The sequence below is a fragment of the Ceratotherium simum genome, chromosome 7 (genome assembly GCF_057802395.1).
Source record: "Ceratotherium simum simum isolate JZ-2026a chromosome 7, ASM5780239v1, whole genome shotgun sequence".
NCBI classification, from domain to species: Eukaryota; Metazoa; Chordata; class Mammalia; order Perissodactyla; family Rhinocerotidae; genus Ceratotherium; species Ceratotherium simum.
Window position 1 is genome coordinate 75,929,103 of NC_141906.1, and position 25,589 is coordinate 75,954,691.

General features: G+C 42.3%; 2 protein-coding genes across 4 annotated transcripts; both read left to right on the forward strand.

Annotated features, from left to right (window-relative positions):
- Nucleotides 1-3,633: 3,633 nt before the first annotated feature.
- Nucleotides 3,634-13,072, forward strand: PANX3 (pannexin 3). Its single transcript, XM_004438414.3, has 4 exons — nucleotides 3,634-3,942; nucleotides 5,705-5,847; nucleotides 8,310-8,524; nucleotides 10,322-13,072. The coding sequence occupies exons 1-4, from the start codon at nucleotides 3,762-3,764 to the stop codon at nucleotides 10,959-10,961; spliced, it is 1,179 nt and encodes a 392-aa protein (XP_004438471.1). The 5' UTR covers nucleotides 3,634-3,761; the 3' UTR covers nucleotides 10,962-13,072.
- Nucleotides 13,073-14,583: 1,511 nt separating this feature from the next.
- Nucleotides 14,584-25,021, forward strand: TBRG1 (transforming growth factor beta regulator 1). Of its 3 annotated transcripts, XM_087433862.1 has the most exons (10): nucleotides 14,586-14,956; nucleotides 16,652-16,722; nucleotides 17,330-17,562; nucleotides 18,143-18,279; nucleotides 18,361-18,420; nucleotides 18,574-18,720; nucleotides 21,901-21,998; nucleotides 22,261-22,371; nucleotides 22,767-22,906; nucleotides 23,596-23,946. In XM_087433862.1, the coding sequence occupies exons 1-10, from the start codon at nucleotides 14,807-14,809 to the stop codon at nucleotides 23,739-23,741; spliced, it is 1,293 nt and encodes a 430-aa protein (XP_087289988.1). In that variant the 5' UTR covers nucleotides 14,586-14,806; the 3' UTR covers nucleotides 23,742-23,946. The 3 variants fall into 3 exon arrangements, with proteins under 3 accessions (XP_087289987.1, XP_087289988.1, XP_004438472.1); XM_087433861.1 differs by lacking the exons at nucleotides 18,361-18,420; nucleotides 23,596-23,946 and adding an exon at nucleotides 24,112-25,021 and having other exon boundaries at nucleotides 14,584-14,956; XM_004438415.3 differs by lacking the exon at nucleotides 18,361-18,420 and having other exon boundaries at nucleotides 14,587-14,956.
- The last annotated feature ends 568 nt before the right edge of the window (nucleotides 25,022-25,589 follow it).

The following is a 25,589-nucleotide window of genomic DNA, read 5'->3' on the forward strand; positions in this document are numbered from 1 at the left end:
TCTGTCTGGCTTATTTCACTTAACATCATACCCTCCAGGTCCATCCATGTCGTTGCAAATAGGATGATTTTGTCTTTTTTTATGGCTGAGTAGTATTCCATATATATATATATATATATACACACACACCACATATTCTTTATCCAATCATCGGTTGATGGACACCTGGGTTGCTTCCCCATCTTGGCTATTGTGAATAATTCTGCAATGAACATAAGGATGCATAAATATCTTTGGGTCATTGATTTCAAGTTCTTTGGATAAATGCCCAGTAGTGGGATAGATGGATCATATGGTATTTCTATTTTTAATTTTTTGAGGAATCTTCATACTGTTTTCCATAGAGGCTGCACCAGTTTGCATTCCCACCAGCAGTGCATGAGAGTTCCTTTTTCTCCCAAATCCTCTCCAACATTTGTTGTTTTTTTGTCTTTGTAATTATAGCCATTCTGATCGGTGCAAGGTGATATCTTATTGCTGTTTTGATTTGCATTTCCCTAATAATTAGTGATGTTGAACATCACTAATTATTCATGTGTCTGTTGGCCATCTGTATATCTTCCTTGGAAAAATGCCTATTCATATCCTCTGCCCATTTTTTGATTGGGTTGTTTGTTTTTTTGTCATTGAGTTGTATGAGTTCTTCATATATTTTGGAGATCAACCCCTTGTCGGATAAGTGATTTGCAAATATTTTCTCCCAGTTGGTGGGTTGTCTTCTCGTTTTGTTCATGGTTTCCTTTGCTTTACAGAAGCTTTTTAGTCTGATGTAGTCCCATTTGTTAATTTTTTTGTTTGTTTCCCTTGCCCAGTCAGACATGTTATTTGAAAAGATGCTGCTAAGATCAATGTCAAATACTGTACTGCCAAATGGCTAAATTTTTTTTAATTGCAAAAACATAATGGTAAAGATGTGGAGCAACTAGGATTCTCATAAACTGTTGATGAAAACTGATACAACCACTTGGAAAACTAATAAAGATGAACACATGCAAAGCATTATACCCAGCAATTCCACTCATTGGTATATACCCAACAGAAATGTATAGATTCACCTTAAGATATATTATAATGTTCACAGCATTATTTTGTAATAGCCAGAAACTGGAAACCCAAATGTCCATCAATTGAACCATTGATGGTCCTAAATGTCCATCAATGGATAAACAAATTTTTGTATTTCTGTACAATAAAAAGGAATGGATTTCTGATACATAAAACAACATGATGTGTCTCAAAAATATGTTGAGCAGAGAATGCAGACATAAAAAATACACACATATGATTCCATTTATAGAAAGTACAAAAACAGGCAATAAAATGAATGATTTTCATAAGCATAATGTAGAGCAAAAGAAGCCAGACACAAAAGACTATTTACATATGATTTCATTTCTATAAAGAAGGCAAAACTAATCGAAGCTACTAGAAGTTAGAATAATGATCACTCTTTGAGAAATGACACTTATTAGAAAGGAGGACAAAGGTGGCTTCTGGGGTGTTAGTAAGGATCTGTTTCTTGATCATATAAAAGTTTACTGAACGGCACACTTATTGCATATTAATGTATGTATATTATACTACAATAAAAATGTAAACTATTTTTAAAAGGCAAAAGAAAATATACACATACAAACCAATAATAAGCAAAAACACACACAATGGGGGCCAGCCCCATGGCTTAGCGGTTAAGTGCGCGCGCTCTGCTGCTGGCAGCCCGGGTTCGGATCCCGGGCGCGCACCGACGCACCGCTTCTCCGGCCATGCTGAGGCCGCATCCCACATACAGCAACTAGAAGGATGTGCAACTATGACGTACAGCTATCTACTGGGGCTTTGGGGGGAAAAACAAAAAAAGGAGGAGGACTGGCAATAGATGTTAGCTCAGAGCCAGTCTTCCTCAGCAAAAAGAGGAGGATTAGCATGGATGTTAGCTCAGGGCTGATCTTCCTCGGAAAAAAAAAACACACACACACACACAATGGAAAGAATCAGAAATGGGAGTGTGGAGAGGCTAACAGGGAGTAGAAGTAAAGGATCCCTTCTCCTGCTCCCAGGCCTGGATCACTCTAGCTAGCACACATAGGGTAGCTCTGAATCAGAGTTTGCCTCTAGCCTGGGGACAGGGAGAGAGGCAGGCCCAGTCCAAACATTGGTGGGCCAAAGAAAAGCAGTGCAAATAGAGGTCCACACACTATATATCTAAAAAATTAAAAGTTATAAATCAAGCTAACAAACTGTTAAATAAAATATGTTCTATCTGCCTACCTCTACATATACAGACACAGACACAGACACACACACACACACACACACCCTTCATAATGATCAGGAATGCCAGGTTCAAATTTAGAATCCTCAGACTTCACCGGCCCCTTCTTCCCAACCCAGCTAGGTCTCACATTGCAAGAAGCCTCACAACTGCATGTGTGGGCACCCCAGGACTTCTCAATTCCATCCAAACCCCCACAATGAGCCATTCCTTAGGCCTGGGGGTGCACACCAGCAGCATGACCTACCCTTGAGAGGATGCACCTGAGGAAATGGCCCACACAGGTCCTTGAAGCATCCTGGGGCCATCTGGGCAGGGAATGGCAGCATCCCAGGTGCCAGAAGAGTGGTCTGGAGGGGGTGCATGGGCTCTGAATGGGCACATCCCCTTGGCCCCATGGACTCCTTGCCTTGTGAGAAGGATGCAGCCAAACGGCACCAGTGCAAAGGCCCAGGCCAGGGCCTCTCTTGCCAAGTCTCAGGGCTGTGCTAGAGACAAGACTGCCCTATTCCCCAGTGTTAGCTTTTCCACTCACCCAACCCCACCAAATTGAAGTAGGAGTTGACATTTGCCCTACACTTGACAGTTTACAAAGCACATTCACATACAATACTCTTAATCAATCCTCACAATCTTGTAAGATTACAACCTAATACCATTTGATAGATGAGCACACTGAGCCAAAAGTGACTTGCCTGAAATCATGCAGTAAAAAAATGAGTATTGCTAGGTCTCCAGTGGAAGACTTTTCCCTCCAAATTTCAAAGGTTATGTTCTTTCCACTACTCAACACTGCCACCCACCCCTCAGCTTTCTAGAGAACTGATGGGGCTAAAAAAAAAAAAGGTAAATTCTATGGAAATTATAAATATATGTGGTTGAAATATCTGGAAAAAGACCAGAGGTAGGAAGGAAATTTAATACCAAATTCAGAGCCGATTCTGGGAAAAAGCATGGACCCTAAGCAAAGTCATCAGCAGGACAAAGAATACTATACAGGAGTAGCAGTCCTAGCTGAGTCCTGGGGGCTCCATTCCCACCCCAAACCACAAAACGAGGGCCTTCAACACAGTTAAGCAATCTCCACCCAAATTCCACACCAATTACATGGGGGGCCTGGCTACACAGCCCTCCTTCTCTCCACCACCCCACTAAAAATACTTTAATAATGAGAGGGCAGCATAAAGCCACAGGACTCCAGCTGCTCAGGGACAATCCAGAGACAGCAGCCTGGCACCAGCCCCAGCCAAAGCCCGACCCTCCTCCAGTGAGGACCCACTAAGTTACGCCTCCCTCTAATTAAGAGGTTCCTGGCTCAGGGCCCGGCCAGTTATTTAGAGAACCAGCGCCTGCTCCTAGCACAGATATCTGCGAGGCTGGGGCTGCAGGCACTGTCTCCTCAAAGCCAGCTGCCTGAAGCTGCCATCTCCTCACTCTACTATCCTGGGACCCCTCCTGCTGCCTCTGCTCCCCAAATCTCAGCAGCATCATGTCGCTTGCACACACAGCTGCAGAGTACATGCTCTCAGATGCCCTGCTGCCGGACCACAGGGGCCCTCGCCTCAAAAGACTGCGCCTGGAACTTCCCCTGGACCGGATGGTCAAGTTTGTAGCCGTGGGCTTCCCTTTGCTGCTGATGTCCCTGACATTTGCCCAGGAGTTCTCCTCCGGTAAGTGGCTTCCAAGACCCAGTGTATAAAAGAGATTCCACTTTGTTTGACTCTTTGCCTGGGGTCTGAAGTGTGACAGCTCTCAGTGTCTAGGTTTCATGACTGGGCTGGGCGTTACCCAAAAGGCAGACTATGCATGAGTTTAGAGCACCAGTGTAGGGGAGCAGAATTTGCCAGCTCAAGATGTGTCTCTTTGGTATGAGGATTATTTTTGGCTGGTTATTCTTTTAAAAAATTTCAGACATGGGAAAAGCTCTGAAAACAAACTAGAAGTTACCCTTTGTAAGAGACATTTACAGTTGTAAGGGAAATCTCCATTTGTAAAGATGTCTCCCTCTCTGTACCAGGAAGAAGGGGATGACCTTATCTCTAGAAACTCTTATCAATGTGGAAGGCAAGGACTTAAATCTGCATAATAACCTTACTCTTGTTTACCGTGCTTTTTTCTGGTAATCTCCATAACTGACTCCTGCCACCCCCAACATCCTCCTTTGTCATCAGCTGAAAATGGTATTTAAGGTGGCGGCTTTGGCCATTCCAGCGAGTTGCTCAGTTTTCCTGAGTTTCTCCCATGTATACATGTTATAAAGCTTTGTTTGATTTTCTCCTGTTATTCTGTCTCATGTCAATTTAATTCGTAGGCCAGCCAGAAGGACCTAGAGAGTAGTGAAATTGTCTTCCTCCCCTACACCAGCAAAGCAGAGGCACCAAAAGATTTTGAAAGTTATTTCCAAAATTTTGCAATAAAAAATATTTAGTTTTAATTCTGGTATTCACATATTTTATGTCATGGCAATAATTAAACTTTTATTTTGATTTTCAAATGGATGAGAGAGATTGGGGCCTAATAGTCTTTTCAGGACCTAGAACCTCTAAAGGTCTTACTCAGCCATGCTCCAGACAAGTCTCTTACCTTCTCAGAGCCTTCTTCCTATTCCCCACCTCCAGGGTTACTGATTTGAGAACATATATTAAGTGCCTGACAGAGCCTGGCACATCACAGGTGCTGAATATGATGTTCCTTCCTCTCCAGGAACTCCAACCACACACGCAAAAACACATGTATCTAGTTCTAGATGCTATATTAACTCAGCAAATCTGCTGCCTCTACTAAAGAAAATGTGGACTCTCCGAGAACTGGGATTTCCGGCTTTCTTTTCTGGCTGTGTGATTAGCTTACTGTGTTTCCCAAGGAGGTGTGTCAACCTCCCACTGCATCTTCATTCACCCACAAGATGGGGAGAAGTATTGGTTCCCATTTCTGCCCCTTTTTAGAGAGTGATGCAAAAAGCAGAGACTCTCCCTCCAAGCCCACTTTCCTTCCAGCACTACATGCACACCCTTTCTCTTGATTTGGGCTCAGAAGTCCAGGAAATTAATCCTCTTTTGGAACCTAAAAGATGTCAGCTCTCTCAGGAAGGAGATGTCACCATCAAACCGTAAGCCCTCTGGTGTCAAACTGCAGGAGTGCAGGGGGCCCTGGCTGCCTGCCTGTCTGGGAGTCCAGAGGTTGCTCTGAGAGAAAAGAATGACTGGTAGTCATAAAGACGAGTCACCACTTTGGCAGGCCTGGGCCAAACAGTCCTACAGTGACACAGCAGTACCAAACCCAGAAACTGGGACATGGGAAGAAGAAAGCACCTCCCAGATATAGAAATTAGCAGAGTGGTAGGGGCAGCCCCTAGAAAACTTAGCTGATTGCACTGTGGATTCCATTCCTCTGCTCCAACTCAGAGCTCTCAAAGCTGTATTCCTGTTCCAGGGTCTCCCATCAGCTGCTTCTCTCCCAGTAACTTCAGTGTCCATCAAGCTGCCTACGTGGACAGTTCTTGTTGGGACTCACTGGTTCACCACAAACAGGATGAGTTTGACTGGGTCAAAACGAAATCCCTCTGGCCTCACAAGGTAAGGTGGCCTGGGACTCTATCAGGCTGGCTTCATGGCTGAGTGGAGTGGGACGGAACTGCATCATTATGTTCTCTCTTGCCTCTTCACCGCTTCTCCCTACTTTTTTATTTTGGTCATTGACTTTCATGTTTCAGGCAGTCTTCATATGTCTGGTGATCTCTGGTTGCCCACTTTTATCTAATTGGAAGCTTTGTGCGTTTAGGTGAGGCTTGTTGACTGGCAGCCTTGAGTTTAACGTGATCCCTTTGGACCATTTCATTGGGAAAACCTCAAAAATCACTATCTGTAATCCTTCCTTTTGGGCCGGTCAGTTTTCCCAAGAAGAGTGATTTGATCTTTAATTCGTGCAGAGGGGACAGGGGGCAGTTATTATCAATCTCAGCTGTCCACCCTCTTGGAAGTCAACTGTGGGTCTCAGTATTCAGTATTCATTCAACTTATCCTCCCGTTCTCAGGATGGTTCCCCTGCTCTCAATGGACACAAGTACAGAATCTCTCTGGTTTAATATTTCCAAAGAGTAAAGCAGAAGCCTTCTGCCAGGGGAGGGAAAGGGTAGTTGCTTGAGTGCATCATGTTACAGAAAGGACCTGCAGGTCTATTTTTCAACATTCTCACTTTCAGCCCCACTTGCACGCCCACTTTCAGACATACCTGGTATCTCCGATTCCTGAGTCTTTCTGGTTTTGTGGTACAAAATAGCGTGCTTGTGCCTGCCTCAATTCTCCATCCACCCCACAGGCTGGTGTCTTCTATACCATACAATTGCTTTCCAGTTTTCAACATTTTGTTGCTCTTGTCTCCTCTCCTGTTTTCTTTGTCTTTATAAGATTATGTCTTTTTGATCCCTTTACTGTCATTCTAGTGGAGGTTCACGAGGGAGCAGAAGTAATATGTACATCCAATTCACAATGTTTAATCAGAAGTCACTCATGACATTTTCTAGTTGTGACAATTTACAAGGCTTCAGAATTGCCACAGTTCTAGGACCCAGACAAAACAACAGTCTTAATGGAAAGAGTTCCTGAGGTCTCTATCACTGGAAGTGTTTAAACAGGATCTAGATGGCAACAAGTTCAAGATATCGCAGAGGGGATTCAGATGTCAGAAAAGAGTTAAACTGTCTAATCATCAGGATCGCCTGAGAGCTCTTTACACCCAGATTCTCTGGCTCCACTTCAAACCTACTGAAACAGAATCTCTAGGGGTGAAGAGCCTATTTTCAAGAAATGTCATTTCTTAGACAGGACTGAAAAGGTTCTAATTTTCTTTGGTGGCCTAATATACCTTTCCTAACTTGTCTCTCTTGTTTATTTGGGAAACACACACATACCTTTCTCCTCTATCTAGATGCAACCAAATATGCATCCTCCCTCTTTTTTTTCAAACTCTCCTCTAAAATAAAAAGCATCTCTGGTTCAGGACAAGCTGTAGTCAAGTAGTTGTTAAGGGAATAAGCTCTAAAATCAGACAGCCTAGTTCCAAATCTGCTCACTTACCCACTAGACATGTAACCCTGTACAGGCTATTTAACCTTTTCACGCTTCAGTTTCTTTGTCTGTAAAATAGATACCAATAGTACCTACCTGATAGCAACTTTGTAAAGATCAAATGAAATAATGCATGTTAAGCACCTAGTACAAATGTAGCTTAAAAAAGCCTTTACAAGCAGAGTTTTTACTATGGGCAAAATAGTGGGCCCAACCCTGTTAGCTGTGGTAAGTATGATGAGAAAACCTAGGAGAAGTCCCCTACCTCAGGTAGCAAATAGTGTAGTCAGGACACAAGGCTTATGCATACTCAATGTCAGTTTATATACATACTTACCAGAAATAGCCCCAAAGACTTCCAAGATAGTGGCTGATGGTGTGGTTTGGTATTACCAAGAAACTGGAAATGAGAAAAGACCACCGCACATGAGAGGAGTCAGGGAAGGAAATAGGATTTGACCTCCTCTCTGGAGCAGCTAAGTAAAAGCCAGCAATGTTGGGGCCCCTGGCTGGAGTTTAAAAGCTAATGAACTCTAAATGTCTCGTGATGAGAACCTAGAGCAGTCAAAGAAAGAAAGGTGGAAGACTGAGAATGAAGATGCTCTCCCCTAAGATGCCATGATCTCTAGTTAGCTACCCAGGCTAACATCATGGAGAACAGAGAATGGGGAGCACACTCCTCCCTGTCCGTCTGCCTCCCCTTTCCCTGGGGCCCTACACACCTAAACAGACCCCATATCTGAAGAGTGGAGCTGGAGAGCATAGATATCCACCATCCCTTCTCTCCTGGGCCTCACTATATTCAGCCAGGTTAGCAGAGAGCCTTAGGTCCTGGGCCTGTGGTACTCATTCCCCACACTGCCTTCCCTCTCTGAGGCAGGAACCAGGGAATGAGAGCCCCTCACTCAGAGCTGTCTCCACAAGGTCCCAGCACCCTGGGCCTCCCTCCTCAGCTCACTCTCCTCCTGCAGGCCCTCCCTTACTCCATGCTGGTCCTAGCTGTGGTCATGTACCTCCCAGTTCTGCTGTGGCAGTACGCAGCTGTGCCGGTCCTCAGCTCAGATCTGCTGTTCATCATCAGTGAACTGGACAAATCCTATAATCGCTCCATCCGCCTGGTGCAGCACATGGTGAAGATCCAGCAGAAGTGCTCGGACCCCCATGTTTTCTGGGATGAGCTGGAGAAGTGAGTTGTCTTCCACTCCTTTATGAAGGACTCAGCATTAAAATGACATCCTTGCAAAGTAAACTATCTTCTATACCATACTTCTCAAGAATTCAAAGTGCTTAACACATCATCTCATTAACTTTCTATCATTTCTGTACTGGAGAAGAGAAAGGACTCTACCTCTAGTTTACCTACGAACACACTGAGTCACAAAGGGATTAATCTCTCTAAAATGCCACTTTCATATACCATTCCCCTGCTCAGAAACCTTGAATAGCTACCCCCCCAAGCCTACAGAAAAATATCCAAATTCTCCCAAATATTTTTCCAACGCCCTCCACACACTGTCACCAACTACATTTTCAAACTTCTCTCCAACTACCAAGTGACAGAAACCTTCCAGTCTACCTAAGCAGTCTCCTCCTTTTCTCCTGAACAAGTCATTCATTCCTTTAAGCATTCATCCATCATTTACTGAGTACCAGGCACTGTTCTGGGTGCTTCGGATATGTGTGAATGCGTGCCAGGGTCAGGGTGGGGGTGGGGAGGAAGAAAAACTACACCTACCCATGTGGGGCTTACATCCTATTGAGAGAAAATAGACAAGGAATAAAGCATAACACCTCAGTAAGTCATACGGTGGAAGATAAGTGGTATGAAGGGAAAAAAACAAAAGCAGGGTAAGGGGTCTCAGGAAAGCTGGAAGGTTGAGGAAGGGGACGGTTTTATTTTTATTTTTCTTTATTTTTTATTTTTTGTGAGCAGGACAACCCCTGAGCTAACATCCAATGCCAATCCTCCTCTTTTTTGCTGAGGCAGACTGGCCTTGGGCTAACAGCTGTGCCCATCTTCCTCCACTTTATATGGGATGCCACCACAGCATGGCTTAACAAGCGGTGCGTCGGTGCGCGCCCGGGATCCAAACTGGCGAACCCCAGGCCGCCACAGCGGAGCACGCGCACTTACCCGCTTGCGCCACCAGGCCGGGGAAGGGGACAGTTTTAAAGAGTGGCCAGGGTAGGCCCCACCAAGAGGACAGTTGGGCTAAGATTTGAAAACATAGTGTCTCCTGTTTGTGCACCTACTCTATCCTCTAAGAAGAGTTCCTTTCCTGTCTTTCTGAACACTATCTACATTTTGAAGGCCAACTCGGAGACATTATTCTCCACAAAGGTTTCTGAACACTCCAGCCCACACCGTGACCTCTCTCTCCTAACTTTTACAACTACCATGGTTTGTCTCCACCATTTTAGCAACAAATCAAGGGCTATTTTCATCCCATGTTTGCATATCTTATCTGCCCCTTCCCCACAAACTAGTCTGTAAGCTTCTTCAGAGCAGAGACTGGCTTACATGTACCTGAACACTACAGCTCTCAACACACACTTATTAGCACATTTATTTTTATAAAATGGATGAATTGGCCTAAAAATCATACACAGAGTATACAGACCAAGGATCCGAATGTGGTTATTTAGACTCCCAGTCCAGTGCTAATTTAAGAAGCCTTATTGCTTCCTAAGGATCCTACTTAGAGGAGTAGTCTGCCCTGCTGGGCAGAAATCCATATGACCATTCATTATTCACTGACCATTCACTGGGTTTAACCACATGGCACTCATTGCTTGGAGAACTAAGATATACTCATACACCTCATTTTGGGGAGAGGAGTGGTTATGCTGAGAATGCAGATTTTCATGTGAGCGGGGAACGCCATGTCAGATAGACAGCTTCTGTTACTTCCCCACATGGGCTCTCTCAGAATATGGTTCTAAATGGTCCCTCCTAACCTTGCCTCTTTCTTCCCCTGCCCAGGGCTCGGAAAGAACGATACTTTGAATTCCCCTTGCTAGAGCGGTACCTGGCATGTAAGCAGCACTCACATTCACTAGTGGCTACTTACCTCCTGAGGAACTCCCTCTTGCTCCTCTTCACCTCAGCCACCTACCTGTACCTTGGCTACTTCCATCTGGATATCTTCTTCCAAGAGGAATTCAGCTGTTCCATCAAGACAGGGCTGCTAAGTGATGAGACTCACATCCCCGATATGATCACGTGCAGGCTGACCTCCCTGTCTGTTTTCCGGATTGTTAGTCTCTCCAGTGTGGCAGTATACACCCTATTGGTTCCAGTGATAATATACAACCTCACACGGCTATGTCAGTGGGACAAACGACTCCTATCCATCTATGAGATGCTCCCAGCTTTTGATCTCCTCAGCAGAAAGATGTTGGGATGCCCCATCAATGATCTCAACGTGATCCTTCTTTTCCTCCGAGCCAACATCTCTGAGCTCATCTCTTTTAGCTGGTTGAGTGTCTTATGTGTGTTGAAGGACATAACCACCGAGAAGCACAACATTGACACAGTGGTTGATTTCATGACTCTATTGGCTGGCTTAGAATCCTCTAAACCTAAACATCTCACCCACCAGGTGTGTAATGAAAACCCATAGTTAAGAAACCATGAAGCAAAAAATTTTATGGAAAGTAAAAATCTCTCTCCTTCCTCACAAGCCTCACACACCAATATGCAAAAATACCCACTTTAGAATTGCTAAACTTGGATTCAGCTGAATCATGCATTCTGTATCACGTTATCCTAAACGTGAGAAGATATAATCAACACATGGAAACAAATCTGATCACTGGAACTGAAGAGTCAGAAAACCAAAAAATTAGGTGTAGAGCACAATACGAGGACAGGAAAAAAAAAAAAAAAACTAAAACTAAAATTAAAGTCTAGACATTCTACAAGAAAAGAAGGTTCTAAAGGCTATTCATGGAGGCAGGTTCTTCTCACTATATTTACTCCATTGGCCTCATAGGATACACACTCAGTTTATCCCGAAGAGCAAGTATGGTAATCTGGTAAGAGAATATAGATATAAAATCCCTGGAAACCCTCTGGTGTGGCCTGAAATCCAAGGAATTTGCCCAGCTTGTTTTGTGGAAGTCCTCAACCTTGCCCAGGCTCTCTGTCGCCTACAAAGTGGGCCAGGAAATACTGATGGCAGGAATTTGTAATCTGCTCTTGGGGCTTAAGGAGAGTGTAGAACAAGGCCAGGGCCGTGCATCAGCTATGGGTGGAGACTTGAGGTGTGCAAATACACTTTCTCATCATCTAAACCAGAGACTCACTTCACCAAGGGCTGAGATTACAGGCTGCGGACTCCTTCATAACTCTTAATGGGCACTAGTATGCTTTTCATACCCCAGGAGATGCTATATCTCCAGTTACAGCCAATCACTGAATAGCGACCCCTTAGAAATAAACAGGATAAATAGGAAAGTGCTGTTGAGCCCCTTCTCTCTATTCTCTGACTCACCACCTCACCTTAGCTTCTAACTCCCATTCTAATGCCTGGATTTAATGGAATCTTGATCTGACTCCAAAGGCCATACTCAGCTCACAATACCACACTGTCTCTCATTTGATATTTCTTTTTAGAGCTGCATATTACCCATTTCTTCAGAGAATTTTTGCATAGGCCATGTAGACCCTTCTTCATATAGCTAAGTAGAAAAGTTATGTTGCTTCTAACAAATTCAGCTAAGTTTACATAAAACAAGCAAAGGGGCTGATATATAGACATTCATCAATGGCTTCCTATTGTCATTGGGTAAAAGTCTAACTCTTCATTTGGGACACAAGACCCTTCAATATCCAAATGCTGCCTACTACTTCAGTCTCTCCCCTTGCCTCTCTCCATATACATCTTTCACTCTGATCAACTACTTTCAGTATGCTATGCTTCTTTCCTATGCTTCTCATGATGCTGAGCCTTTGAACATGCTGTCCCCACTACCCAAGACGCTCTCCTCTGTTCTTCACTGGGCTGACCACTAGCTCTCCTTCAGAATCTGCTCAGGCATATTTCCTTCAAGAAGCCTTCCATCTCCTCTCCTCTTCCCAGTTAGGGTGCTGCCATGTCATCCACTACCTACTTCTGAGATAAAATTTTATTACACTGTATTAATATTCTCCATTTATTTGTCTGTCTTTCCCTCTTAAATAAGTTTCCTCAAGGTTGTGTCATAACAGGCACTAAATAAATACTCTTCTGAATACATAAGTGACTGAATGAGTTGTTCGGTAACTTTACATTGCTTGGAGCACACAGACCCAATCGCTAAATAAGCCTGTATTGAAAAACCTTTGTGCACAAAAATGCACTTCACAGCAATTGATGATCAAAAGTCAAACAACATGGAAACAGTTACATAAAATTATTATGCCATAATTGGAACATTAAGCAGACATTTAAAATTATGTTCATAAAGAAGTCACAGTAACACTACAAAATGACTATAATGATGGTACATGAACAAAAAGGAAACATTATATTCAGTATGATCTAACCTATATGAAAATGCATGAAAATATTAAACACACATACTAACATGTTAAAAGTGGTTCACTCCATGTGGCTGCATTATGGATTTTTAAAATCTTTGTACTATATTTTCCAAATTTTTAAAACTTGCATGAAATGTTTTATAAATTGTAAGGAAGTATTTCTATGAAGAAGAAACAATAAACATTTTAAATGCAACTTCCACTGAAATCCACCAGCCAGAGCAGCTTGAAAACTAAGGCAAATAATAGCATTTTCCCTCCCACTAGTTATGATACATGTATATGAAGAGGAATAATGAAAATAGAGTCAGATCACAAAGCCTGCAAGGACAAAATACAGCTGGATAGGAAATAAATCAGACAGCAAATAAGGATGTTTTTTTAAAAAAAGAAAATCTCTTCATCTTAGAACTACCTATTTTCAGTTTCCAAGGTAAAGTGTCAATCTATAGTATGAAAGGCATGAGTATGGATAGTTTGTAGGCTGAAAATTTTCCTGGCAGTTTCCAAAAATGAATCTATACGGCTGCCTTGAGCATGTTTGTGAAAGCACACTGACACCATGAGTAACTGCTCTATTAAAACCCAGCCAGGTCCAAAAAGGGCAGCTTTCAACATGGATGGACATAGAGGGACTTTCATAAGGCTTCTCCCTGTGTGAAAACCATTTTGTCAAGACTCTGTCACTACTTTTACAATTTTCAGAAATGAAGTACCTGGGTCATCAATTCTAAACCTCCTTTTTTGAACCCTGATTGTAAGTTATCTATATTAGCACTAGATTTTTCTCCAGTAATTCAATGAACTTATTAACTACGTACAGTTTCCTTAATTTCATATTCAATTCTAGAAGTGTACATTTTGAATATATAACACTAACTGTACATGAGTAGAGTACCTTTCAGTTTAGAACTCTCATTCACCTCTATTATTCTAAAGAGTATATTCGGTTTTGAGAGGAAAAACCCGTGACCCAGAGAGGCTCACTCAACTAGTTGGTGGCATGGCTGCAAAAAGAATGAATACAAGCCTTCCGACTTCCAGACCAGCGCATTTACCAATTCTGCCTCTAAAGAATCGTGTATCCTCCTTATCTGATGATTTCAGATAGACCTTGGTTATCAAGTCAGAGCTATATAAGTATACGTACAGAAGCATACTTTCGGTTTCATTAGGCAAACACTGAGTGCCTACTTAGTGCTAGCATGTTATTAAAACTGCTTGTTAAATTTTCCATCTCCCCTACCAGATTCTAATCTGAGAGCGCACAGGTCTTTTTTCTGTTCACCACTGTAGGCCCAGCTCCTAGTAAAATCACAGCATAACAGGCACTCAGGAAACACTTATGCGAGCTGTAGAAAGGAAGCAAGCAAGGAAAGCAGCACTACCAGCACTCGCGTTCAAGTGCGTCCCACACTCGGGAAGGCCAGTCTGTACCAAGTGTGAAAAGTGGTGCTGAAACGCAGTGGGCTGCGGGGAGCGTGGATGACATTCGCGTTGGGAAGACTTTTGTTTGTTCGTGCCTTAGCTCAACAATTCTAACCCTCAGCTAAACCGACGGAGGTGGGTCACGGAGTCGTTTCCGGCCGCGGGCCCTCCCTCCTCTCCCCAACCTGCACTCGCCCGCCTCCCTCTCCTCCCTCCAGCTGGGGCACGGATGCTCTCACAGCCCCGGAAGTTACACGCGGCCGGCGCCCTTACGTTACTTCCGGGCAGGTCTTACTTCCGAGGCCGACGCGGAAGTGCTGGGAGGCGCCGGGAGCCGGGTTCCGTTGCAGAATTTCTGGCCCAGCCAGCCGCCCTGAGGACGTTCTGGACAGGTCGACTCCTAGAGGTCCGCTTCCGCCAGCCCAGACCAAACGAAGCGGGCGCTCCCGGCCGCTCCTCGTCCTAGGAGCCGATGCCGGCCGCCCCCTGGAGCCCCCTTAGCGGGGCCGGACCATGAGCCTGCTGGGCGGCCTCGCCTCCTCGCCGCGGGCCGCGCTGCCGTCCAGCAAGGCCAGGATGAAAAAGCTCCTGAAGAAGAGCCAGAACGAGAAGTACCGGCTGAAGTACCTGCGGCTGCGCAAAGCGGCCAAAGCCACAGTGTTTGTGAGTCTGACCGTCGCTCAGCCATTCTCCGCCGAGACTCTCCTAACTCGCGGAATCTTTCCCCAAACTCTTCCCCTTCCCAGAGTGGCAGCATTAATATAGTGTTAGCTTTTGCAGTATACACTACTTCTTGCTAGCATTGTGTGTTTGGACAAATTACCTAATTCTCTAATGCTCTGCTTCCTCATCTGGAAATGAGAACTAACTACCTTGCAGAGTTAATGAAGATTAAATGAGGCAAGTAAAGTGCTTGGTACCTAGAACATGTGTCACTAAGTTTTAGTCTTTATCATTTTTACCACAAAACTCTTAGAAATGCGTTTGATTCTCAAGAGAACCCTGAGAATGAGGCACTATTTTTAAAATGACAGCCCTGAAACCCAGACAGATGATTTGCTCAAGGGCACTCTGTCAGAGCCCAGACTCCAACTCAGACATTCTGATTCTAGTTCCTTCATTACTTGCACTCCACAGCCTATTTCCCAAGCAACCCACGTACCCATAACTGACCCCTTCCGTAAATAGGCACATGAAGCTATCAGTAATCCCCCCTTCTAACCTCTTTTGAGTCTCCCAAGTGTTTCTGCCATTCCTTTATTGTAGAGACCCTGGGTTTATTGAATGAATGAACTGTTGCCAGCCACAACTTTGTGTTACAGTATTCTGGCTTGTTCAGGCTTGCCTCAGTGCTTGGAAATACGGAGTGAAGTCCTCAAATGTCCTCCCACATCCAAATCACCACTTTACCTCTTTCTACCAAAAGCTTGAACATCTCTCAGCTTTTTTGGAAACATAAGGAAAGGTTTGGAAATTAGAACATTCATGCCAAAAGCATTTACTTAGCACTTGGTATGTGCACTGGAGAGAAATAAGAACAGTAGAATTAAGAGGACTTGATATCTAGTTGACTCTTACCTTTCTTTTATCCACTACTTGTCAAAGGTACGTAAAGCTTGGAGCCTATGTTATTAGAAGGATGTTGGTTCCATCAAGTACATGAAAAAGGTTTTGTGAAGAACAGTGATATTGTTTTGAACATTCAGAGGTTGAGGTCCCACCTGTGGAACATCCAGATTGGAGCATTCCCTTCAGGACTGATGCTTGGGAAATGGATTGAGTCATCAGTAAAGAAAGATGATAGTTGAATAGACATAAGTAGATTATATAAAGTTTAAGAATTTTACATACTGGAGTTAATTTTGTTCCATCCAGTTTTTCTCTTTAAGCTTCATATTGCTTGGGATTCCTTGGGTTAGGTTGGTTTTCTAAGCACCCAAGAGTCAAGACACAGGGGAATCACATTCCTCATATTTATAAGGATTAAATTTAAGCATCCATAAATGTGAGCAGTTTGCCCTTTTCTCTGACAAACGCTACTCTAATTAAGGTCACCGTACATCTTGGTTTGGTTTGGACAGCCATAGTTTGCCATATTGTTCTGGCATAATCATTGATAGCTTCCTCTTTTCACTCAAAGGTGCCTCCATTTATATAAATTATGTAATTACCCTGCCCATAGAACTTGACTCTACTGTTACCTGTAGGTTTCTTATAGTTTGTCTGCAAGGTAGACTAGCTTATCCTTCTTACCCACCAACACAGACTTCTTTGGTTTGGAATATAGCTCCTCTTCCCAGCATAATACTTAGATCTTTTATTCATTTTATATGATTATATTCAAAATTTTTCTTAAAGGAAAATGCTGCTATTTGTGATGAAATTGCTCGTCTTGAGGAAAAATTTCTTAAAGCAAAAGAAGAAAGACGGTGAGCTGGCTTCATTTTGTGTTCAGAATCACATTTGTGGTGAATGATAAGGTTTTATTGCTCTGGGCATTTTTCTCTAGTGGGATTTTTGTTCATTGCACGGCCCATTGGCCACTCATCAAGTACAGAGAAACCCACAACCTGTGGTATTGGTTCCTCTTTACCCAAGTAATGTTGAACCATGGTGATGAGACAGCTCTATTCATCTTTCTGACAAAACCCTCTTGTCACATCTAGTAGGTCATCTTATTATAACTCACCAATTATAAAAGCCAAGGGATAAAAGCAACTACTTGTCATTCTACAAATATTTATTGAGTACGTACTACTCTGTGCAAATCACAGTGGGGTATACAGAAGCCTAACACCTTCCAACATCAAGGTAGAGGAACCCTCCAGATACAAGAGAGATAAGCTCCAATCCTTTTTCCTTGGCTTCTTGAGGTATTATCCTCTGAAGCTTCATTATTCCCAGGCTCCAATAAGAACCTTATTTTTATGAGTGTAATAATCTTTTCTAGTTCTGGCTTTTCCTAATACTAGAGTAAAATATTGAAGTGAGATAAAACAAGTTTATGCCTCTGCTCCCTTTCCTTCCCGACCTCAGGTACTTGCTAAAGAAGCTCCTCCAGCTTCAGGCTCTAACTGAAGGGGAAGTACAGGCTGCAGCTCCTTCCCACAGCTCCAGTTTGCCCTTGGCTTATGGTGTGTCCAGCTCTGTGGGATCTATACAGGGAGCTGGGCCCATTTCCGGGCCCAGCACTGCGGCTGAGGAACCATTTGGGAAGAAATCCAAGAAGGAGAAAAAAGAAAAAGGCAAAGAGAACAACAAACTGGAAGGTACCTTGGGGAGAGGATATCAGTTGCCCTAATGGCTCCAATACTAATGACAGAGACCTGGTACTAACTGGTGACACACATGGCCACAAATATACTTAAACTCTCATCTGATCCTTAAGCAGCCCTAATAGCCCTTGAAAAGCAAGTGTATTAAAGCCACTTTGGGTGGAGGAATTCCAGTTAGACTGGTTAAATGCAACGGGAGCAGGGTAAGGCCTCCCTCTTCTCCCACACCCCCCACTCTCTGGGTTGCCTTCAGTTCAGTCTTTCCTAGAGGCAGGGAAATGGGCTAAGTGGCCTTCTGAGCACACGGATGGAAAATTTCTGATTTTATAAATGAAGTAAGAGTCCTTAAAAAGTGTAAGGCTTTTAGGTGCTAAGCACTAATATTAAAATTGGTTACTGCCAGGTGGGTGGGTTAGAAAGATACTCAGGGCTCTGGGGAAAAGTCCCATGTGCCCATTTGGTGAGTATGTAGAACCACATTGGCTAATTGTCCATAGCATTCACGTGTAAAGTTTTCCCTTCCCCTCAGCATTGGGAGGGGCCTAAAGTGGGTGACCCCAGATTTGCGTTTCAGTTCTGAAGAAAACATCCAAGAAAAAGAAAATGGAGGGAGGTGCTCGCAAGCTGGTTCAGCCCATTGCCCTGGATCCCTCAGGACGGCCTGTGTTCCCCATCGGACTGGGGGGTCTAACAGTATATAGCCTGGGGGAGGTGAGTGAGACCAGCAATATAGAGAGAGGAGAATCAGAAATACGGGAATGGGGTTAAGCCTTCCCTCCCTCTTCCCATTAGCAGCAGCCCCTTGCTGATCCAGACCAACCCCAGAAAAATCTCCAATCCCTAGGAAACCAGGTCAGTTGTGTCTGCTGCACAGCCTACACTCTTTCTGTGTGTGATTTGAGTCACTCTTTGCAGCGACAGAGTGGTTCTAAAGGCTCCCATAGTACACTGGACTTCTAAATTATCCATGACCTCAATCGCAGGTTGGGGGAATCTTTTTTATAGATCATCACCGACCGACCTGGCTTCCATGATGAGAATGCCATCTACCCTGTGGGCTACTGCAGTACTCGAATCTTTGCCAGCATGAAGTGCCCAGACCAGAAGTGTCTATATACCTGTCAGATCAAGGATGGTGGTATGCAGCCTCAGGTACCCACTCTGATCATAACTACTGTTTTCCCCTTTTTTTGAAAACCTTCTCTGTGACAGGCACTTAATGACCTGTTCTGACACTTTACAAGGTAGATACTGTTTAATCGCCATTTGGGTAACCCCAAGATGCAGGAAAAGTGTTTGGCCCTAAGTCACACCTCTGCTAATAAGTGATTGAGCTGGGATGTGAATCTATATCCGTCTGATTCTCCTACTGTCAATATGGTGACTATGTGAGGCTGATCAAACCTGTTTATTTGTAAAGTGCAGGCCCATACACAGGGAAGATTAGTTTGATTCTGCCATTTTCAGTTTCTGGATGCACATACTCTTAAGGACCTGGGAGACCTGAATCCTAGTCTTATTAAATATGTTTGTTCATCCTTCTTAGTGCTATGATTCAAGGCAGTTCATTTTTCTTAACCATCACCTCTGATCTTTGGGGAAAAATAGACCATTTTCAGAGTTCCAGGCTTCACTGTCTGATGATGTTACAGATCGTTAGAAAATTGAGTGAAAGGAGATAGAAGCAAGGTAAGGAACCTTTGAGCAGAGGCTGAGAGCCTGCCCGACGCCTGTGGATAATACTGCATCACTCCTGTCTTGGCTGGAGCACTGTGGGACGCATCTGAGTTCAGATGACCTTGGCCGTGCAGCAGTTCTCTTTAGAACGTGCTCTCACAGAAAGACTCAATATGATAGCAATATACCATATTTATAACAAATCTATCAATTCAATGCAAATCTAATCAAAAAACTAATCAAACATCCTGATAGAATGTTAATGGACATTGACAAGCTGATTCTTAATTTCCTCCGAAAGACAAATTATTAAAATATTTTTGAAAAAGAAGAGTCTGTTGGGTGTTTAATTTCCTTTTTTTTTTAGTTCATTAACCCATCTGGACATTATTTTTAGGTACATTGTGAGCTTTAATTTTTTTCCAACTAACATCAAGTGACACCTTTAGTATATACTAAATACATATAATACTTGAGTATGTTTCCAGATGATTCTATTTCATCTATTTGTCTATAAATGCCAATATGACTTTTAATTACGTTAGCTTTATAGAATGTTTTCTACTATATATATATTAAAAGAAAATATAGAAGAATATTTTTATAATCTTAGAGTGAGGTAAAAAGGTTTTCTTTAGCAAGACATGAAACATAGAAGCCATAAAGAAAAATGGAACAGATTTGACTATTAAAAATCTAAACTTTATAAATGATATAATCAAAGTTAAATCTCAAGCAACAAATAGGAAGAAAATGTATGAGTAGGTTAATAGCCAAATAAAGTGCTCCTGTGGTCCAAGATAAAAAGCAATCAGATAAAACAGGCATTTCACAGAAACAGTGCAGATGGTTGATAAGAATAGACCTCACTAGTATTTAGGGAAATGCAAATAAAACATCTTATTTTGCTCATAGGCAAACATCAGAGAGATTGATAATATCGAATGTTGGCCAGGGTGTAGGAAAACAAGTATGCATTAGTAAAATGAAAATTTGTAGTCTTTTTGGAAGACAACTTGGCAATATCAACAATTTTAATATGTGTATCTGTTGACACAATACTTCTAGGTATTCTGGTATTTCCTAGAGAAATGTGCAAATGTGAACAAAAGAATTACATATAACGGTGTGCATTGCAGCATGGTTTGCAATAGCAAGAAATTAGAAATAGCCTAAATACCCATCAATAGGAGAATGGTGAAAAATTAAGATATATCCACTTTCTGTAATATTACACAGCAGTTAAAAGAATGAAATAGATTTACACATACTAACAGGGAAAGATCTCTAAGACCAAAATATGACATTTTGGTCTTTTAATTGTTCTTTGCTCAAATAGGTTACTGTGCACACAACATAAAAGATTGGAATTGGCATGACCAATACCAAATAGTAGAGCAATCCTGAAACATTTGAAGATAATTGCTCACAGTTTTTTCATGAATTAGCTGACAAATAAATATAAACCATCAGTATCTTAAACTTGCAACATATGTCATTGATTGAAGTAACAAAACCACCACTGACTAAAACTACTCACAAGATAATTTATTATTGACAAAATTGAAAGATCTCTACAATTTGACACAGTAAAACTGATTCAGGTGAAATAATAACCTCAGAAGAAAACTAACAATGGTAGAAACTGTACTCAGTTTTGGATTCTGAAAAAATGATCAGTAATACACATTATTGTAAAATATATATATACAGAAAATAATCCTGTTTGGAATAATTTGATTAAAGTAAAAAACTGGAAACTGTTTAACTGAGCTTTATAGAAAACTAGTCAAGAAATTTAATTGGCTGAATAGAACTTGTTACAGAAATATTTTCTTTGCAAAAATTAATTAAACTTTATAGAAAACTGGTCAAGGAATTAAGTTGACTAAATGGTGCTTGTTACAAAAGTACTTTCTTGGCAAAATTCCTCAGTATTACTATAATTTTGATTTAAAAGTTTCTTTTTATAGGAGCCAGCCCCGTGGCGTAGCAGTTAAGTGCCGGCGGTTTGCTGCTGGCAGCCTGGATTCGGATCCCGGGCGCATACCGAGGCACCGCTTCTCAGGCCATGCTGTGGCAGCATCCCATATAAAGTGGAGGAAGATAGGCACAGATGTTAGCCCAGGGCCAGTCTTCCTCAGCAAAAAGAGGAGGATTAGCATGGATGTTAGCTCAGGGCTGATCTTCCTCACAAAAAACACACAAAAAAAGTTTCTTTCTATAAATAGTCAAGATATTTTGCAATTCAAAAAATAAAGTGAAATGGGGGTTTGCAGTCAAAATGGCCTGGATATTATAAAGTAAATCTAAGATTACATGGAGAATGATCTCATTTGTTTTTAAAACACCATTTGTATTTGTACTTATAGATATAAGTAAGTGTTAGGAAAGGGTCTGGGAAGGTAACAAATTAAGTGTTCATCTCTAGCGAGCAGTCAACCAAAGAGTATAGAATTGAAACAAAGGACTTTCCCTGTTTTCTTGGATTTGTTTGAATTTTTAACAGTACTCTAGGAAATTGTGCCCTCCTCCTAGTATGGTATACATGAGCTTCAAGTTCCAGAGTGAAGAAATAGTTACAGGAGTAGTATGACTTTCTCTCTACTACTTCTTCCTTGAAGATTGATCTAATTGCTCCTTTATCTTTCTCAGTTTGAAATTGTTCCTGAAGATGACCTCCAGAATGCCATCGTCAGCTCTTCTGCAGATGCCTGTCATGCAGAACTGCTCAAGACCATAAGTGCTACCATGTAAGTTGACCAACAGCTTGAAGACAGTCTAAAAAGATCACTTTTTGTACAGTGAGACCTTTTCTCTTGCTTTTAATGAGTGGAGATCCTTTATCTTGTAGAACACTATCCTGCATCCTTCGGATGTCTTAGCAACTAGATTCTCCAGAGTATCTCCAGAATAAGAAAGCTTATTCTGTGTGTTCATACCCACATTCCGTTCCTAAATCCATTCTCATCTCTCTCTAGGCTCTTAAACTAAAATCCTCCCTCTCCTATTTAGGGGGAAACTAATGCCCAACCTGCTTCCATCTGGAGCTGACTTCTTTGGGTTTTCTCATCCAACCATCCACAACCTGATCCAGAGTTGTCCAGGAGCTCGAAAATGCGTCAAGTAAGTGTGGTCAGATCCCTTGAGAGAAGCTCTGTGATTGGCAGGCCAGGGACCTAAATCGTTTTGCTCATTCACATAATTATTAAGCTGCTTCTGTGTGCAAGGCATGATCCTCTTAACCCTCTGGACAGGGGAACAGGAGCCAGCACCCCATGTTACCATAATTATCATCATTTTCCGTGTGTACCGTGACAGCAAAAGAGTTGGGAAGTCCTACAGAATAATGTGTTACTAAAAAAAGCCTGTCTATCTTCTTTTAGTTTTTTTGGTTAGTTAATATGTTTTTTAGAGTTATGGGAGAGATCTACAGAAAAAATACCTAATCCCTTTGGAGGTAAGAATGGGTTATTATGACCAACAGATAGCTCTCAGTGATGATTCCCTTTGATCTGCAGTTACCAATGGGTGAAATTTGATGTGTGCAAACCTGGAGATGGGCAGCTACCCCAAGGACTGCCGGAGAATGATGCAACTATAAGCTTTGAAGCTTTTCAGAGACAGACCTTTGATGAAGATAATGATCCCATTCTACAAGGTATCTTTTAATTTTACCTTTCTGGTTTGAAAATTGACCATTTTAGGCTAACCCTCCCCTCTTCAGTCATAGCTGAGTACCCCAAATATCTGAGCAGTAAGTGATATAAGCTTTCATTGTTCCAATCATGGAGAGTCCTGAGTCGGGAGGATCTGTCACCCTACGTAGCTCTCCAGCAGTCGTCACAGAGGTCACAGGGAGCATCTGTGGTCATAGAAAGGCAGGGCGCACCGAGAAACTAGGGTTTCTCATTTTCTACCTAAGTAAGACCTAAGCAGAACTCCAGGGGAGAGCTGACCGTGTAGGACTAAAATTTCAAATGAGGTAAAGGGGGTCAGGTCATGGCCTTGGTCGTGCCTATGTTCCATGGCTTCCCTCCCACAGATGGGTGGAGTGATCAGGGGATCCAGCACTGGGGTCATATAGGGAGAGCTCTGGGCTGTAAATAAGAAAACAGAATTAAAATTCTCACTCTTTACCTAATATACTATATAACCCTGGGCAAGTCACTTAATCTGTTTCCACCAGTTTTCTTCATTGTAATAGTAAGTATCTGTTCTGTCTTACCAAACAAGGGCAGAATTGGCTGACAGATGCAAGGGTGTTAAGGAGTTGAAAGAACATATGTGTCTGGTCAGTCTCCTGAGACTCCCAGGCAGCACTGCAACTTAAGGAATTCTTTTCCCCAGGATCCCTGGACCTCCCAGAGCTTCAGCCTACAGCCTTTGTGTCTTCTTACCAGCCCATGTTCCTGACACACGAATCTTTGGTAGATACTCACCTACAGCACTTGAAGTCTCCATCGCAGTGTAGCCCAACTCAGTCTTCAGACTGAACAAGAAGGGATCAGATACCACATCATTTTCATCATGATGAATTTTTTAACTTAAACTAAAACTTAGAATATATGGACGAAGGCAGCAGTTCAGGAGTGAAGATGTTAAATTAACACCTTTTGCCGTGGAGTTCCTGTGGTGACAGTTTTCCCTGAGAAAAACTTCAGCTGCTTTATTTTTAGTAATAAATTTCTCTTGACAATTCTGCTTATTTTCATCTTGTTGTAATCAAAATATAATCTTTTGTGCTTAGCTCTGCCTGAGGTAAACTTAAGTCCTTTATAAACCAGAGTGAACGATGGCTGCTGCCTCGTGAAGGATGCATGTGGTAAGAGTCTGACAACCTTCTACCCTTGATTCTGATTCTAGTTCACGGAATATTAAGTCCCAGCCCCCGCAACCCAGGCTGCTGCTGGTTTTCATGTGAGTGTCATCAGAATCACATCCTGCTTATCCCTAAGCTTGCGAGTCCAGTCCACAGCACGCTGTTCATCTTTTTCTTCACGCTTCACACATCCTTCAAGGAGATCGAAAAGCCCTGTTTCACCCTTTCTATATCCTCTTTGTGGTTCCTTATTGGAGAATGTTCTTTTAGCTAAATACATTGTAACCACATGATAACACAAATTTAGATATGATTGGGGATTGGTTCCCATCCTCCAAAACAGAGTCACCCCATCATTTCATTAACTGTGTAATAACTCCACATTCAATGCAACTAAATTGTTTGGACCCTGCTTATGGCATTAAGGTGGAGGTTTACTGCATCACCTAACCTGACCACTCCACAGCACCTGGTTGGATGGGCAGTGAGGGCATAGTACCAGGTACCAGGGCTGGCTGGAATGGGCAGGAACAAACGGACCCCAGAAGAAGAAAGGGGAAGGAGTGGTGAGAACTGGATTGTTATTGTGCTACACTTCATAACTGCTAATTGGGGAGAACACAAATATGATTAGCATTTTATAGAAATAAATCTGAACAGCAGACAGAGGGGATCAGACAATAGCATTTAGAGCACACTACACCAGCCACTACAAAGTATCAAAAACTAAAGAGCATTAATTTTTTGATTCTTAATTACAGTCTTTTTATATTTGGTATAACTTTACATTGCAAAAAAATAATCTATTAAAATTTGGATAAAAGCAAATCGGGTGGAAAGGGGATTACTCAAAGCTGTTAATGTTTTAATGTTTTTCTTTGGTCTTTTTTCCTCTTTTTTTTTTTTTCCCCTCTCTCTTTCTTTTCTCTTTTTTCTTATAAGTTGCCTGAACATATTTGCACTTATAGAGAAATGATATATGCTGCTTTTATCATAAAGCAAATATCTTTCCGTTCTGTTACAGCCTGAGTAAAACACTTATTAAAAGAGAGCCTTTAAATAAGTTAGTGTGCTGTTTAATAAGAGTATTCACTTTGTAACTTTCCAGAACAGTGTTTTTCAAACTACAGATCTCAACCCATTAGTTGTTCTTACACTTAGGGAGTCAAGACCTACATCTTTTAAAATTAAATAGAGGGCCGGCGCCATGGCTTAGCGGTTAAGTGCACACGCTCCGCTACTGGCAGCCCGGGTTTGGATCCCGGGCGCACACCAACGCACCGCTTCTCCAGCCATGCTGAGGCCACGTCCCACATAGAGCAACTAGAAGGATATGCAACTATGACACAACTATCTACTGGGGCTTTGGGGGAGAAAAAGGAGGAGGATTGGCAATAGATGTTAGCTCAGAGCCGGTCTTCCTCAGCAAAAAAGAAGAGGATTAGCATGGATGTTAGCTCAGGGCTGATCTTCCTCACAAAAAATAAATTAATTAATTTAAATTAAATTAAATAGAGAATTA

Excerpts from the sequence above, each read along its gene's own strand:
- PANX3 (XM_004438414.3), top strand. The coding sequence starts at position 3,762 with ATGTCGCTTGCACACACAGCTGCAGAGTACATGCTCTCAGATGCCCTG. Across the intron at positions 3,943-5,704 it reads TGCCCAGGAGTTCTCCTCCG|GGTCTCCCATCAGCTGCTTC; the intron begins GTAAGTGGCTTC and ends TTCCTGTTCCAG. Across the intron at positions 8,525-10,321 it reads TTCTGGGATGAGCTGGAGAA|GGCTCGGAAAGAACGATACT; the intron begins GTGAGTTGTCTT and ends TCCCCTGCCCAG.
- TBRG1 (XM_087433861.1), top strand. The coding sequence starts at position 14,807 with ATGAGCCTGCTGGGCGGCCTCGCCTCCTCGCCGCGGGCCGCGCTGCCG. Across the intron at positions 16,723-17,329 it reads AAAGCAAAAGAAGAAAGACG|GTACTTGCTAAAGAAGCTCC; the intron begins GTGAGCTGGCTT and ends TCCCGACCTCAG. Across the intron at positions 21,999-22,260 it reads AAGACCATAAGTGCTACCAT|GGGGAAACTAATGCCCAACC; the intron begins GTAAGTTGACCA and ends TCTCCTATTTAG.